The 17,885-nt window shown below is 42.9% G+C and overlaps 1 protein-coding gene across 1 annotated transcript in view; it reads right to left on the bottom strand.

The window, feature by feature from the left end:
- The window catches only part of Cpne4 (copine 4), a 452,533-nt gene that overhangs the window by 96,640 nt on the left and 338,008 nt on the right, over window positions 1-17,885 (bottom strand). The window contains exon 7 of the mRNA XM_032910406.1: window positions 13,011-13,100. Within this exon, the coding sequence (XP_032766297.1) occupies window positions 13,011-13,100 (90 nt within the window). The remainder of the gene's footprint in view (window positions 1-13,010; window positions 13,101-17,885) is intronic.

The raw sequence follows: 17,885 nt of genomic DNA, 5'->3' as shown, positions 1-17,885 counted from the left end.
TGTGAGAATATTGCTTTCTTACTTTCTCAGCATTATATTCTGAGAAGTGTCATCCCTAGTCTAAATCAGAGGTCGGAAAAGTTGCCTCGAAAGACTTCAGTGTATTTCTTCACAGTGGGGAAGGTTTTGAATCTGACCTTGTTGAGAGGAAGGCTTCAGAGATGGCGTTGACTCCCTGAGAGGCCTTTGCTTCTGAGTCAGGTCTGCGGGGCAGGCATGCAGCTGCTCTCCTACAGCATCAGCACTAAATAGGGATGTGGTTTATTGAGGAGGAGGGGAACCCCAATCTAAGGTTATGCTGGGCATTTCTCTCCGGAAAGAACCTTCAACAGAATCATAAAGTAAGACACTTCTCCGAGGAAGAACACCAGTTTTTATAAAGAGAGCCCTTGAGGCCGGCTTAATTGTGCTCAAGTTACTAATGTTCTGGTGTAAGGGAAGGCCCATCCCTATATGGAATGTGAGGAATATAGTTTTTTGTCTAATCAATTATTAATATTTTATGTTTCTTATAAATTAGAATTTGGGCCTCTGGACTTAAATATTCACCTATTGTGTGAGTCAATTCTTCCAGATCCTGTTAAGTATTTGGACAAAGTCAGATTCCTTTCATTAAAGAAGCTAGAGTCTAGATCAGGTTCTCACTGGGAATCCCAGGCCCGAGAAGCCTCTGTAGATGGGCAGGAGGAGGCATCACTCCTCTCTTCCTCATTTATCTCCAGCTGCATGAAATGTGGCTGGTCACTTTTACTGTTTTTATTGGGACAGGCAGAAAGCATTTATTGTTTCTTTCTAGAGTTTGAGATCACAAAAGACAGTAATCCAATGTTCTCAGAGAGGAAATAATTTTGTAAGAGGTCAGTGAGAACTTTCCTGCTTTCTTTCTTAACACTAAGAAATCTGTTTCATGTTCACATACATGACATAGCCTTGACCTTCCTTAGCCCTGCTTTGAAGACCAAGGATACTGCAAGCGTGTGAGATCTCAGGAATACTGTACCTATGGGAAGGGTTATTTCTATTATCTCCCCCAGCTCCCGAGGAGGCCTCTGGGATTGCTCTGCTAAGCATCTGAATGAGGATCACTTCCCCCCAGTCTCAAGGACTCTCTTCAATAAGAGCTGATGTTATTCCTCAGAGACAACTCTCCTCGTGTTTTGTTTGCAGATTCTATGGAAAATATTTTCTGGAGAAAGACTCACAGAATAGCCATAAACTGTGTTTCCACCAAAAGCACATTGTGAGTTAATGCCTAAGTTTGAGAGTGGAGCTGCATGCCTGCCTACAGACCTGACTCAGGCAAACGCCTCATAGGAAGTCGACTCCATCTTGACCTTCCTATCACCAAGGTCAGGTTAAAACATTTCCAACTGTGCAGTAATAAACATCGAAATCTTTGGAGGCAATGTTTTAAGTTTCAGCGTTAATAAAATAGTACAATAAATGATGACATGAAAGGCTTAGATGAGCATACAAGCAAACCAACTAACAATAAACTCAGGAGTGAGCAACTAATGTGGCCAGGACACAGCATCAGTCACACCCATTACCAATTACCCTACCACAACCAGAATTGTCCTACAACAAATAAAATCATCCTATGACAAATGCATTCCCGAATTCCTATTCTCTTCCTTTCTCTGTTAGCTACTTCTCTCATCACTATGAGAAAACATCGGACAGAAACAGCTTGAGACAGGGGAGGCTTGCCTTGGCTCCTGGTATCACAGTGCAGAGGGTACTGTAGAGTTAGTTAGTGATGTGTGAGTGCATGGGAAAGACTCCTTTCCCAGTGACTGGGAAACCTGATGGAACCAGAGGTGGGTTTAACCTTCAAATGCCTTCCCCCCAGTGATCTGCTTCCATCAGTTAAGCCCCAATGCCACACCTAAAGACCTTGGAGTCTTTAAACTAGCACTACAAGTGGGGAACTGAACCTCCTGCACATGAGTCTGTAGAGGGATTTTCAGATTCCAATCACAACAGTGTTTCTTATCATCATTCAGCTTCCCATCATCCCTCTGATCTCATCCCGAAACTGGCCACTTACCACTTTTCAGCATAGAATTGGCTGTAAATGGGTTCAATATGAGGAAACAGAGCAATGGATGTATGCAATGAATACCATGAGAGTCATGGTATTCAGAAGGACAAATGGACTACCACCCATCTACTTTCATCTGGAGACCTCACCAGAGATGTGACTAGTGCCCGCTCTAGGCTCTTAGTTCACAACTGAAGTGATTTTCCTTCAAAAACACTGAACTAGAGAAGTCCTGACAGATTATTCTTGACAGACAGTTAATGACATGCCATGACCATGGGCAATTTTGCCAATAAAATAGTTTTATTTTGATGTCATCACTTAGTATTGAAGCAGTACCCCTTGTAGTACTTAATCCAACAGGGCTCCTATTTGCTTCAGGGTCATCACACAGAGACAGGGGTGGGCTGGGGTTTCTACTCAAAGGATGTGGAGAAAAGAGTGGGGAATTGGTGTTGCCTCCACTGTATTTTTCATTCAGAATGATTGGGCAAAGAAGAAATTCCTCCTCTTCCCACAAGGATTTAAGGAACAGAAGAACTCCAGTGTCAGAAGGAATCTCTGGGGAAGCTGCCCCACCCTCCTGCTAGGTGGCTGACAGAGACAGAATAGATAAACCATAGGAAGTGAAGGGGAGCCAAAGACTCCATAGAACACTGATGCCAGATAGATGTTTCAAGTTCACTCATGTTAACTGGAAGGAGATTACTTATTTATTGTGGTAAAAGATTTATCATACTGCATTTACCATCAAATTGTTTTGAAGTGCATAGCTCTGTAGCATTAAGTATGATCACAGTGTGGTATAACCATTATCATTTCTCACCATGAGAAATGGTCTGTCTTCCTCCCTAAAACTCCGTGCCCATTAAATACAAACTCCAAGGTTTAAGTGTTTATGTAAAAGCCAACTTGATTCCTGGACAAAAGAGGACTTCTCTCTCTCTCTCTCTCTCTCTCTCTCTCTCTCTCTCTCTCTCCTCTCTCTGTTGAAAACATCCTTGATATTGAAGCAAGCAGCACCTACTGCTGACCCCATTTGTAGGGGTCATCCTCCTCCTCCCCCTTTTGGAGTTACTAAATACAACATGCAGAGGAAGACTCTCATTAGAGCAGGGGCCTGGGACATGAAGAAGGGCAATTTTCTACTCTGTAGATGAAAGGATGATGTTTGGGGAAAGAGGAATGGGTTAGTAACGTGGGACAAGCAAACTAGAAAGGTGCTTAAAGAGAAGGAATGGCTGGGAGATAATTGGTCCGGACACTTGTGTGTACAGTCACTGCTCCTCTGAACACGCAGACTTAGGTAAAGTAATCTTCTTCCAGTTAACACGAGTGAACTTGAAACATCTGCCCGACATCAGTGTTCTGTGGAGTCTTCAGGTCCTACCTACACTCCCTACAGCTTACCTATCTGTCCCTTCGGGACGTTTTATTGTGCAATGCTGGTGTGAAATCTAGTTCAAAAGTCAACTCGATTTGATTTTGTTCATGCAACTGGAAAAGTTTGTGGATCTAGGTGTTAAAATATTATTTTCTTCTTCTGAGCCCCAGACTTCTCATCTGCAAAAATGAGCAATAAAAGCATTCCTTCATATGAAAGTTAGGGGATTACAGTTAGGTGATTGGATGAATCTCAGAAGAGACTTTGAACTTTTAACATTGTTGAGACTGTTACAGACCATGGGACTTTGTAAGTTGGACTAAATGCATTTTGTATTAGGCTATGGCTAGGTATGGCTCCCCATAGACTCATGAGTTTGAACGAGCCTATGGGGACCAGAGAGTGGAAGGCAGTAGTTTGGATGTGCTTGGCCCAGGGAGTGAGTGGCACTATTAAGAGGTATTGCCTTGGAGTAGGTGTGACTTTGTTGGAAGAATTCTGTCACTGAGGGAGTGGGACTCTCCTCCTAGCTGTCTGGAATCCAGTCTTCTCCTGGTTCCCTTTGGAATAAGATATAGATCTCTCAGCCCCATGTCCAGCACCATGCCTGCCTGGATACTGCTATGCTTCCCACCTTGATGTCAATGGACTGAACCTCTGAAACTGTAAGCCAGACCCAATGAAATGTCCTTTATAAGAGTTGCCTTGGTCATGGTGTCTCTTCACAGTAATGAAACTCTAAGAGAAAAGTCAAACAGCCAGTTACCAAAAAATCTCTTTCCTTTTCTTTATAGGCATCTAGCTAGACTATGTTACTTAGTTTGCTTTGCGGCTCAGTGTGATTGAGCTGTCACTGAGTTCTAGCAATTGGTTTCAGCTAAAATTTCTTGAGACCCAAAGTTTCCTTTTTCCATTTCCTGGATGTAATGAGAGTAGGGTGTGGGTGAACCAGAGGTACAAGAAACCTGAGCACTGTCCCCAACAGTTCTCCCCAGGGTCTGATTATGTAGACTTGGTAGTCTAGAGCTAGCCTCAAACTACAGTGGCCTCAAACTCAGAGATCCACCTGCTTCTGCCTCCCCAGTCATAGGATTAAAGGTATGTGCCACCACCCCCCAGAAGAAGCCTGGGTTCCTGAATCATGAAGAAGCACACATTGATTTGAATGTTTTATCTGTGCTTGCTTTATAAGCAAGACATAAACTTGATACATGGAGGTTCTTTATTGCTATGTGTTTGCCTTTTAAATTTTCTTTTGTATGTGTGTATGTGTATATATATATATGTGTGTATGTGTGTATGTGTGCATGTGTGCATGTGTGCATATGTGAATGTGTGTGTGTGTGTGTGTGTGTGTGTGTGTGTGTGTGTATGTTGGCAGAAGATGCTAGTGTCTTCTTGAATTGCTCTCTCCCTTATTTTTTGAGACAAGGTCTCTCTCTGAGCCTGGAGCTCATTACTGCTTCACTTAGACTAACTGGCCAATGGGCTAAGGGATTCTCTTCTCTCCTGCATCATTCTCCAGTGTTGGTTATAGATGTATACAGTTGTGCCTGACCTTTACGTGGGTACCAAGGACCTCAATTCAGGCCCTCATGTCTATACAGCAAGAACTTTCCCCACTGAACCATCTCTCTAGACCCTGCTGGATTGTCTAAGCTAAGGTAATTAGTTCAGAGAGAAAACTTAAGCCAAGGGCTTACCTAGCTAGCACAGTTCTTGGAGCCTGGCAATCACTCAGTAAATATTATCTGTTTTTAGCTGAGACAAAGAGGCATGAAAGGCTCGGATTTAAGTTAAGATTTTGCTTATTTAAGCTGTGAGCCTTAAATTATTTTCTACAAAGCAGAATCTCTAATGCTCATTTGTGAAGTAGGACGATATTAATGAAAAGGAAGAAATAGTAAAATGAGGAAGCCATGTCCCCATTGTCAGTTCATAAGCCTGCCTGACTCCTGCATTATTTAACACCGCTTTCCACTCTATGGTATTGATTACAGATCTCAGGTAGAATCACGGATCGGGGTACCATTTACTCAAGTGGAGTTAAGAATTCCAGGGCCAGAGACAATCGAATCAAGAGAGACTTGGATGAGTCTTCAAGCCTCCTGTAAACTTCTGAACATTTAGGCAGAGTGAATGATTGACAGGCACAAGACCGACAGCCCTGAGCCCAGAAGGCAATGGGGAAAGCACTTGAATTTGAACGGATTCAAGAAAATATATTAAGACTATGGACATCCAAGTCCCTCTCCCTTCACAGTTACATGGCAATAGAAAGAGAAATAACGTTGCTTTAAATTGTCCAATAATGCCAGGCTTTTAATTACAATTGACAATAGTCCTGAGCACAGCAGTGGTCTCTTCAATTCAAGTTGTCTGTGGTCTGCACTCACCAAAAACCCAGATTGAGCCCTGTGCTATAGACGTGGAGTTTTATGGAACTGAAAGGGAGGTTACTATTAAGGACTAAGATTTTGGGGGATTTAAACTGAGATGCACTATTATCCTTCCCAGGCAATAAAATACAGGTTTATTAGAGAAAATCAGCAATAAGGAATGCAAGTATATTCAAAAGATGGAAATGGGTAAAAGGCAATGGGTATACAGGGGTCCAGAAGTTAAGAGCCATGTGGGACTGGGGATAAAAAGCAAAGTTTCAAGGCAAACTAAGAATACACTGGAGGGCAATTTCAACTCAATTCATTGGGCAATTGGGTATCAGCTTAGAGAATCCAAAGAAAAACAGTGAAACGCAGGGAGAAAATACAATTTCAACTCAAGACAGCCTGGCCACACTTAGAAAGGGAAAACACAGATATTTGGATTAGTGAAAGAGCAAATGCAAATGATTTCATAGACTGGCAAGAACACACACACGGACACTCACACTCAGCTTTGTGTTAAGATGGTGGAAAAATAGTGAACTGTTGAGGGGCGGGATCAGCAGCAAGTTGGCAGGAAGGAGGAGGAGGTGTCTTTTAGTGCATGCTTAGCGAATGGTTGTGCCCAGTACTATTTATGAGTTATTAAAGACTCCAGACTCCCTGAGCTGGGATTTTGACTTAACAGAGCACTTTAGGGATTGTTCAGAAGTCCCAACTTTGGGAGAGTCAGATAGCAACTTGTAACTATGGCTGTTTTATTAAGTCAATCAGCGTGGCAGCCAAAAAGGAAGCGGTGACAGATGAAAAGAACAGGCGTGGGCAACAGTATTGTTCGATGGGTCACTTTTGATGGGTATCTGGCCTTCCTTTCTCACTTCCATGCATCTGATTTCTAATTTAGCTTTAGGAGGATACCTCTCCTTGCTGTCTGTTACCTCTGATTACCTGGCTATGTTTTCTCTGTGCCCACCTTCGAATGACCTCAGTTAACAGTCTGGGCCTCTTGCCTGCCTAAGGCATGGGGCCTTGGGTCACAGAAACCACAGTTCCTTATCTCTGTCACTCTCATAGTAGTTAGCTTTCATCAACACTTGAAGGATGTCACATGTACTTTATAGAGGAGAGTCTCCAAGTCACCTGAGTGACTAAGATATTGGAAAAGCAGATAGAGTATGCCCTTTTAGTACAGGTGATTCAAAGTTCTCAGTGTGAGCATGTGGTGTTTGTCAAGATTGCTTTGGTGTGGCATCTCCTGTCAGTATCAAGTACACTGTAGTATCAATAAATGCTTGGCACAACCCTCTACTTCTCTAAGAGCACCCCCCACCCAAAATCTGGAAGACCCTATTGTGAGAACCACACTGTCTCTAAAATTTATGACTTGTTTGGTAGCAGTGTGTTGGCCAAATCAAAGGAATTGACGAATAGCACATTTCATAGAATTGTTTTGTGGGGAGTATTTTCCCTTAAGGGAGCATAAAGTAATTCAGGGTTTCAGACCTCATAAAATATCTTCCACGTAGACAGTTTTCCTGTTAAATGTTACAAGGACGGAAATGAAGCATTTTGTTCAAGAGTCAAAAAATGCTCGTTATGGTGATTTATTTTCTAATAAATCAAATATAGGAAGAAGGAGGTCAAGAGGTATTCAACAATTGACATCCACATCAAGATATGTATTAAGGAGAAGGAAATTATAGAACTTTTAAATTCATGATTTCAAAGCTTTGGTCTAGGAAGCAAGAAAACTATCAAGTACCCATGTGTGAAGTTTGTGCTAGAAGAACTCAAGGACCAACTTAAAGGAATGTTCATTGCTCAAAGACAGAATGATGCAGTATGTAAAAGGACTAGTAATAGTGGAAATACTGAAACATTCACATAGAATTGAATTCCATGAATTCTTAACAATACCAGGGACATTCTTGCCAGAAATCAGAACTTGGTCCCAATGACCCATTTATAGGAAACAGAGAATGTGGAAAATATTTCAGGACAAACCAACCTGGTTTGTTTTCCTTCAAGGAAACTTCACTGAAAACAAAACTAAAAGTACACAGAGGGAACAACTAACGCATTAAAAGAGTCTCATTTGCACCCAGGGCCTTGTTTAAAGCATAATGTAGAACTGGAAAAGCAGGGACCTATGAGATATCTCAGTGGGCTTGCTGCACGAACATGAGTTCAAATCCCTAGCCCTCCTGTAAAAAGCTGTGTGGCCTCAAGTGCTGTCCCTGCAACCCCAGCACTGTGTATGGGTGGGCGAGGTAGAGAAAGGACAGGTGGGACTTGCTGACTATCAGCCTAGCCCCAGATTTAGTGAGAGATTTTTTGTCTCAAGGGACCAAGATACAAAATAGAGCAGGATACCCCACATCCACATCAGTATTCATTTGGGTGTGTGCACTGACACATATGAGCACATACAACACACATGCACACATATAGAACAGAAAATCCAACTGTTTCGTAAGTTAGTGAATCACTGTCAGAGAGGCAGATATGCACAGGTGGTGAGGTATCTCACGGCATTAAATGCTTCCAGGTAACATTCTTGGGCGTGAGATAGTTTTCAGGTTGTGGTTACTGGAAGACCCTTTATCCTTTGGTAGTGCCTCCTGGAATATTTCCATATCAGGAAATGTGGTGGCTAAGCACAACACCATGGCATAATGTTGCTTGACTTCAGGCTTCTTTTTTTCCTTTATGGCTTTCTGTAGTAGCTTTCCACAGGCCTTTAAAACATCATCATTTTATGATGTAGGAAAAAAGATATAAATATTTTATCCAATTTGAAAATCCATTCTTCCCCCCTGGTAATTTAAAAATAAATCAGAGACATTTTGGGAGAGAGGTGTCCGACCCTGGTCGAGATTCATTTCAAGATGGCCCAGAGGCATGGGGAGGACAGGAAGCTTCACGGCATGATGACAGGAAGCTGGCCATGATTAATGATTTCTGAAAGTGTGTAATGATATGGGGCACAGGGTAGGAGAAGGTCACAGCACTTTCCAAACTGCCTATGTATTTAAATAAGTACTTTCAGATTAAATAAATAAATAAATTTGAAAATGTCACTTTGTCACTATTTTGACTTTTATCCTGGAGAGGAGTGACAAACAGACCAAAACATAAACAAACAAATGGCGAAGCTACTAGCGACGTAAAGTTGATAAAGTTGATGTGCTCGTGGATGTCGCATAACTAAGAGAAAGACATTTAAACAATGTATCGGGTCAAAAGCCTTAATTATTAAGTTAGGATTTAAAATCTAACCCGATGGATGGTTTAGGACATTCAACCTTTCATTTTTGTTGGTTGGGAAAATGGCACCCATATGATCAGAGTTCCCGTCTGGCACGGCCATATTGGAATTTCATGGCTGCTCTTGAAGCACAAGAACAAATACCTAGAAATAAAAGACCACACAAGAACCTACCTTTCAGAAGAGCTGACTTTACAGTGAGCAGCTGAGTGCTACCGTAGGGCCAGGATGTTAGTGGGTGGTAGGGAAGCCTCCTCACAATGAATGAGGTTCAGGCAGATCCTGCCAACCTCCCTATACCTTCCCTTGCCCAGGTTAAGGCCAGAAGCATTTACTGTAGGAACTCCAGGCAGGGTGTGGATGTGCTAGTTGTCTGGATATATTGGGAGCAGATGGTTACTGTGTGCAGAAGCAGCATCAGCCGGGAAGACAGAGACATGTGCAGGAAGCTCGTGGACTGGTGAGACGGCACATTCTGCAAAGTGCTTTGAGAATTTGGGTTTGATCCCCAGGGCCTATGGTAAGTAAACCAGCCAGAGTGCGGTAGTTCGTGTTCAATCCTGGCACTGGGGCGGTTAAGATAAACAGATTCCTAGGACTCAGTGGCAAGCCAGCCAGCCTAGCCTACTTAGTGAGTTCCCGGCCACTGAGAGACCTTGTTTTGTTTTGTTTTGTTTTGTTTTTGAAGGTGGACATCACCTGAGGAACAATACAGAGCTTTTCCTTCACATGTATGCACACACATGTGTAAGAATACACATATGCACAGACACAGACACATGTACCCACACTCACTGGTCACTTCAAGGGTTAAGGAAGTATTGGTAAATGAGGCTAGGAAGCATCCCATAGATGTCAGAGCCACCAGGAAGGCGTTTTCTGAAAGTAGGAGGTTAAAGGAACTCGGAAGTAAGCAGTACACTCAAGGGAATGCAGAAGGGTGAGGACAACCTCCAAAGCTGAGAGCTGGCTGCTGTTTCTCCTGTATGTGCAGGGCGGACAGCTTGGGTCTGAGCACTGGGCAGAGAGAGGGTGGCAGAGAGGAGGGAGGAAGGGCAGTGCGGAAACTAGTGAGAGCTGCCAATGCTTAGTCTCAAAAGTGTGGTCGCCGGAACAGATGCAGGAACTCCATTGGGGAACGTGATAGAAATGCAGATTCTTATGCCCATTCTAAACCCCTTGAATCAGAAACTGGGGTTGCAGGAGAAGCTCAGCCATTGCTATTTTGACAAGACGCTGTGGTTATGTCAGGAGTTTGGGAACATCGGAGTGTACCAGCAAGTCTTAATTAAAAGTGATTTTACCCTTTAGGGGTCATTTTCAATGTCTAAATATATTTTGACTTATCAAATTGATGAGAGAGGAAGGGAGGGAGTGGATGAGGGGGAAAAGAGAGAGGGAAGAAGAGAGAGGAGAGAGCGGGGGGAGGGGGAGAGAGAGGGGGGAGGGGAGGGAGAGGGAGAGGGAGAGAGGAAAACTATTCTATAATACACAGGACAGTCCAGTCCCCAAGGACAGTACCAGAAGGTCAGCTGTGAAGATGCTGAGAAGCTGGTCCTCCCCTCCATGTTTAGCCTTGCTTCTTTTCTTCTTTCTTCCACCATTCCTTATTTCTGCCTCTTTCTATTTTCCATTTGAATATCTATGTCTTATGACTCTCTCATCTCTTACAAGTTCTTATTCCTACAGAGACCAGAGAGTTCTCAAAAACCCACAGACGGTTCCTTATTTACATTTTTATTCATTCGTCCCTACTAAGCCTTCTTTTTGCCCATTCAATAACTCCCGATGACAAAATGCCAAAGGAGGTGATATTTTATTCATGGCCCAAGGAAAAGAGTTATTTTTTCTGGAATGGGTGAATGCTGCTCAAAGCAGAATTGGTAATTGCCATCCGTACCGGAAGCTGTAGCTCTCAGGCATCTTGAAATCCAGTCAGAAATGCCACCTTTTCCCGCTTTAGCATGAATGAGAGTTCCCAGAGGTTTTCCTGAAATAACTTTGTTTTTCATAAGAGATAGAGATAGAAATTGGACTTGGTCATTAGCACCATGGAAGTCAGCGAGTTAGTTCACTGACAGTTCAACCAGTGTTCACACAGTGGATTTAAGCCAGGATACACCACATTAATGGGACTAGGACTAACCAAACAGATGAGATGCCAACCTGAATGATAGCATTGAAACTAGAAGTATTTTATCACCCAGAACAAAGTCTACAGGGTGACAGGGGTAGGACATATCATCACACAAAGAGCAGTAGTGCCTGTGGTGGCTAGTGGCATGTGTCAACTGGCCAAACCCAAGAATCAACCGGGAGTTGATCTCTGAGGTGTTGATCTCTGAGGTGTTGATCTCTGAGGTGTTTCTTTGGAGGATTACCTTGATCATGGTAACTGATGTGGGAAGACTCAGGTTACCGGTGAATGAACCTGAGCTGTGTAAGAATGAAGGGAATGAGCTGAGCGTAGCATGCACAGGTCTTTCCTCTCTTCTGACTGTAGATGCAATGTGACCAGATGCTTCAGGTGCCTGACGCCTTAACTCCTACACCAAGTCGCACTACAGCCTGGAGCGTGAGCCAAAAGAAACACTTTCTCCCTTACGCTGCTTTCGTTAAAGTATTTTTTATCGCAGCAACAGAAAAGTCACTAAGAGAATGCCTGTCACCCAGTTTTCTGAGGATGGGTCCCCTGAAAGGCCAACATGAATGTTTGTTCAGCATGGTAAGTGGACCATCCCTTTATCTTCATGTGGGAGAAGATGCTCTTGCCCTTCAGAATCTGACCAGCTTCCCTCCTATGCCCTCAGGCTCAATTCACCTTCTGACGTCTATCTTCCTTCTTGTTTGCTCACAATACAGGACCCTGGGGAAGCTGATGGGTCCCTGAATCTGCTTGATAATCATGCTAATCAACTGGACTTTGGGCATATGGGTAGTTTGCGTGCAATGAGTTAGCCATCCTGAATAGATAGAGTCGACTCTCTGGTATTAGCAATGAGACTTCTCAAGATTCTAAGATCAAGGGCAGACCAGCCCACTGGCCAAAGCAAATGTCTCCAGGAAGAGATTTCTGGTATTTGGTCTGTTGTCTCTCTCTCTCATGATTCCTGACCCTCCCAGTGCATGATACTCAGCCCCCCAACTCCTATAGTGCTCAAGGCATTTGTGGTAGATTAAGCAGAATGATCCTAATTCCTACCACGGAGAGGTAGAATACATTGTGTTTCAATCAGGAATAGGCACAGTTTGGCTTCTAGGTTGTGGGGAAAGTAATTGAGTTCTTCAACTTGTGCTCAGAGGTCCTGCAGCTTCTGTTTTGGACTCTTGGAACCCACAGTTACTATACATAAAAGTCTAAGCTAGTGTGTATGATGACAAGAACTAAGACTCCCCCTGCCACATACAATGAATATGAGAGCCTGCAACCCCTAGTAGTCACCCCATTTATGGGCAGGAGACCATGAGTGTCTCACAGAGACCAAGAACACCTCGCCTAAGAACCACCTAGGTTGGCCCAACCCAGTTTGCCAGTGCACAGAGGTATAAGCTAAACACATTTACTACCTCAAACTACCACACTTCAGTGTGCGTGTCGGGGGGAGAGTAATACATTATGTAACAATAGATAGTTGGTGCAGAAATATTTTCCTTGCAGAAACTTTCAATGATACTCTGAAGTTATTACCACATTCTGTTTCTGAAATGCCCCAGGCATTGACACAATACACTAGGATTTATTTTAGGGCTATTATATGAGTGTCGATAGCTCTGGCAGAAGAAACGGCCTCCCTTTCTTCCATTACGATGCTAAAAGGTTGAGAGGGTTGGGAGAGTAGCATAGAAAATTCTGTGTGCCCATGTTCGTGTGAGCGCAGAAGGGTAGTGCAATGCGTTTTCAAATTCACACCTCCCAGATATAGATCTAACCTTCAGCCTGCGGTCCGGATCTCCGCTGCAGAGAGAGTTCACCGATACTTTGAATGACTTCCAGGCTGGGCTTAAGTTATTCATCACAACCTGGGAAGAGAAAGACATGAATAGTGATGGGAAGAGGAAAGGCTTGACATTTTAATACTTCAACAGAAAAAACTACTCGAGAAGCCAGCGCAGTGTTTATGGAAAGGACAAGCATCTGGGACAGGTGACTTGATGAAACCTTGAGAGCGGTGGGTGTTTTAAGAGTGGCCCTGAAGTAGGTGAAGTAGGTCATTATGGGCAAAGCCGCTGGAGTCCTGGGCCTGGATGTTGTTTCATGAATAAGGACAGCGACATTGCTTAGCATGTGGATATAGAAGATGGCCTCTTCTATATCTAAAGGTCTGGGGTTGAGGCAAGGCTGCCTCTGGCCACTGATAAAGGATTTCCCATTAATCTTATGACATGGATTCTCTTCCCTTGAATCAGCAGAGGAAAAGTTATCTGTGAAGGGTGGAGGGATACTGTTAAAGAATCGCCACCCCTAGCTGAGGGGTTATGAGCAGTTAATGGTTGCCGGGGCCAGTGGAGTCTATTAGCCTTGTGATATGGCCTCTGGTCAATTGTCCATGCTCCAGTAAACAACCCCAAAAGCGCGATCATGTGAGCAGTCCTAGTTAAACTCAGCTGGTCACACAAACACATAAGAAGACATCAACGTAGGAGGTGAACTTGCTGGGCATCCAGTGGAAGTAGAAGAGGGGCTAAGAGAGAGAAGTGAGAGGCAAATGAGCAAAATAAATGATATACATGTATGTATGTATATATGTATGTATGTATGGCATGGGTATATATATATACTTATTGTTTACTATGTAAATATATATTATATAATGCACATATTCATACATACATACATACATATATACATACACAGAGAGAGAAAGAGAGACAGAGCACTTTGGAAATCTGTGAGTTTTATCAGATGGAATGTCTGGGAATTTTCTAGATGAAGAATATTAAATTTTGCATCAGCCCAACACCATCTCAGTTAGGATATTTAGAAAGATATAACATAGCAATTCTTCAGATTATAAACTAAATCAGTAATATAGGAAATGTATTTAAAGTCAGCTTACTAATCATGAACTTGGTTAAACACTGCCCCAGGGTCCATGAGGTTTTCCCGTCTTTGTTTTGTTTTGAATCATCCAGCTTGGTTTAGAGTGGATAAGCGATTCCTTTGTACCAGCCATGCATTTTAGAGTAGGGGCTACCAGAGTGTGATTCCTGGATCAGTGGGTACTGTGTGACTACAGACTTCTCGCAAATACAAATTCTGAGCTCTGCCGAGTCCTAGAAATGGCCACCTTTGAGGGAGATCTTTCATGTTCTCTACTGAATGAAACTTAAGAGGACACCCAAATAAAATTAAACTATCAAATGAATTCTGCTGTGTTAATCTATGAACTTTTTAGGTAGAAGTCTTTGTGGATTTTGGTTTTGGTAAAAAAATGATTCTGTCTCCAAATAGAGTAATTCTTTCATAAGTCATTCCCATTTCTTCCTTATTATTACTGATTAGATCACGGGTTCATTACTAAACTTATTTAACATATTAAAATGCAGAAACAATGTTCCTTTGTGAGTTTGTCTTGTCTCCTAATATCCTGGGCATGATCAAATTATTGTGAGAAGGGGAATTGGTTAATACATTCTGTGTTTATTTAGTCCTAATGTTAAGGAGTGAAGATGTTTGGCGAAATCAATAGCAGATCTAACTTTCAACTAAAAATTTGAAACCTATATACATGCACACATGAGGGTGTGTTTGTGATGGTACTTTTTCCAAGAGAATAACATTTCATGCTAATTTTGAAACTGCTGAGGAACCAAGAAGAACCATCAATTCTATATTGTTTACTCTGCTAGAATGTTTTGTAATCAACACTATTATGAGATTCCAAGAACTTCCCATCACTGGGCCAAGGGACATACATTGCAGAGTTTCTTAGGAACACATACACACCCACAAAAAAACTGTATCAACAACTGGAGGACACCTGACAGGAGTCAAGGAAGGAGGGTCTTAGCAGAGAAGAATCCAATAGTAGCATGCTATTTATATCTCTTCTCCTTCTTCTTCTGTTCACTGTCCACAGAAAATCATGAGTGGACACCACTGCACAGTCTTGTCCAAAGTTTGTCTTACCATTGGAATCTTTATATTAGAAAAAAAGTATTTGGTGATGGGAATAGGGGAACATTCGCTGAGCCTTTCTACTCTCTTTTTTAACAAGTAAAGAAAAATTTTTAATAGGGAACAATAGGCCACATACCAATATACCATTCTAACTTTGTGGTTTATCAGATAAAGTTGCATTTCCTTCTTAAATATCTTTTAGGGCACAATTTAAGACCAACAACATCAAAATAAATATATTTCTTAAAAATATAATTCATTCTTTTCACAATTCCCCAGATTTATTTAGCAGATTATTTTAATTGTACTTATTAATGATCCATAAATAGTCTAGAAATGATTTAACAATAGAATTAATACTTCACCTGCGTGCAGAGGGTTAGATCCAGGATTGAGTCTTCTCTACCACCCAACAGCTATCCACTTAAGCACAAGGTTGTGCCTGAGACTTGACAATAATAAAGTAGTTACACCTTCTGTATTCATTTCCTGGGGCTGACTTCCTACCCTTTAAAATTTACTGAAGGGCACTTTTTACCCTTCAGTCAACTTCCAGGGACTGAAGTCCAATCATATTATGCTTCAGCATATGCATGATGCCCCGTTTATGTAGCCAATTCTATTCACTTACCTATTCTTTAATTAAGCACATATCTTGGCACTAGCCATGCGCCCTATCACATCTACGACTGGCCCATCTGAGACTATTTAATTCCTGTCAATCTTAAGAATGGAGAACTCCCCTTTGACGTTTCAGGAAAACAGAATTGGATTGCCAAGGTGAAATGGTGGAATATGGTGCGCCATGGTCACCCGTGAAGACCGTGGCTGTACCCTCCCCCTTTCCTTTGCCATTGACACACACGTTCTTCTCTGAGCTTCAGGTCACCCGGCACAATTATTCTATTTCCTTCTCATAGAATTCCTCATGCTCTGGCTTGCCAATCTAACATAATAAAATAATAGAGATTGGAGTTGGTTGCTGTATGAACAGCTTTTCTTGTTATGGTAACAAAATAACTGATCGAAGCTACTAACGTAGGAAGGGTTAATTTTGTCTTTGTAACAGGGAAAGCAAGGCTGGAGGAGCTTGTGCAGTCAGAAAGCAGAGGGTGGGGTGTTGGGGGAGGGAAGGCGAGGTGAAGGGAGGGGGAAAGAGGGGAGGGGAAGAGGAGTGCAGGCACTGCCTGCTCTCTCCTCTTTAGTCATTCTGAGACTCTAGTCCAAGGCATTCTGCGGCCCACATCTGCTGTGCATCTTTCCCACCACAGTCCATCCTCTCTGCAAGCGCCCCTATACACCTCCGAGGGTTTGGGTTTTTTCTCTAGGTGATTGTAAATCCCATCTGGTTGACTATCGAGATTAACCAACATGGGTATTGACTGTGAATTTGAGAGAGTTGTACCAGGCATTTAGGGTTGGGAGGCATAAGGATAAGGACCCGAAATAGTGTGGCTCTGAATTGTCTCCCATAGACTTGTATATTTGAACACTTTGCTCCTAGTCAGTGGCATGTTTTGAGAGCCTGTGGAAACTTTGGAAAATACTACCTAGCTGGGAGACATTGACCACAAGGCAGGGCCCCGCTCTGTCTCCTGATCCTTGAGATGTAATTAAGCTCCTCTTCAGGATTCTGTGCCCTGGACGGTGCCACCCCAATGTCTGCCTCTTTTCCCCTGTGGGCAGAATTCCTTACAAGGACAAAAGCAAAGGTCCCAATCCTTTCTGTTGCTTCTGCCATGTGTTTGGGCACAATGATAACAACAGCAGTGAACAGGGAGCTGCTTGGAGGGAGAATGAGTGGGAAGGAGCTCAGCTTGGCCCAGTGGCCATGAGAGCATGGCGGTGAGGCAGTTCACAGGACAGTGCCAGGATAGGTACTTTCTCTGGGGAAGCAGATTGCCTTGCAAAACCAGGGAAGCGCAACCTCAGGTCCACCCTTTGCCAACTGTGAGACATGGGAAACGGTGTAACTGCCCCAAAGCCCAGGTACTCTGCCTGGAAAGTGGGGAGAGTGGTATTTCTACTAAGGAATGAGAACTAAAATAATGCACAGAAGTGGTTTCGGATAACTCTTCATTCCTAGTTTTCTCATTAAATGTCAGTTCACACCATAGTCAATGCCTTCTGCATTCACTCTGTGTGTGTGTGTGTGTGTGTGTGTGTGCGTGTGTGTGTACATGCAGTTGCCTACCTGTTGCACACTATGGGTGGAGGTCAGAGAACAACGTTTTAGGAGTCAGTTTGCTCCTCTCACCATGTGGGTTCTGGGGATCAAACTTAGATCACCACACTGGGCTACCTTGCTAGCTCTAGTACTCCTAATCTATTATAAATAAATCGCTGGTTGGCTGTGTTGGAAGTCAACTATAGGAAGTTGGATCTAGCGAGGAGATTTGTCTTCAAATTTATTAAGTCAGACTTAAAAACCCAAGCCAAAAATGTGGAGGATCATCTTAAGGAGAGAGGAGGTCTCTGTCTGTCTACAGGCAGTAAGCTAACAGGAAAGGGGGATGGCCTATGGGCAACCCCAGACCAAGAACTACCAGCAATGGATGACGGTGAGGGCTGGAGGAATAGTCTTCCCTGAACAGGAGTCCTTCAATTGGCTTTCCAATACCAAGTGGTCAGCTCTGAAATCGTACAAGCAACATGTTATGGACTAAGAAGACTTTAGCTCTATA

This window comes from Rattus rattus, chromosome 8 (genome assembly GCF_011064425.1).
Source record: "Rattus rattus isolate New Zealand chromosome 8, Rrattus_CSIRO_v1, whole genome shotgun sequence".
NCBI classification, from domain to species: Eukaryota; Metazoa; Chordata; class Mammalia; order Rodentia; family Muridae; genus Rattus; species Rattus rattus.
This window is presented reverse-complemented; position numbering and strand designations above follow the sequence as displayed.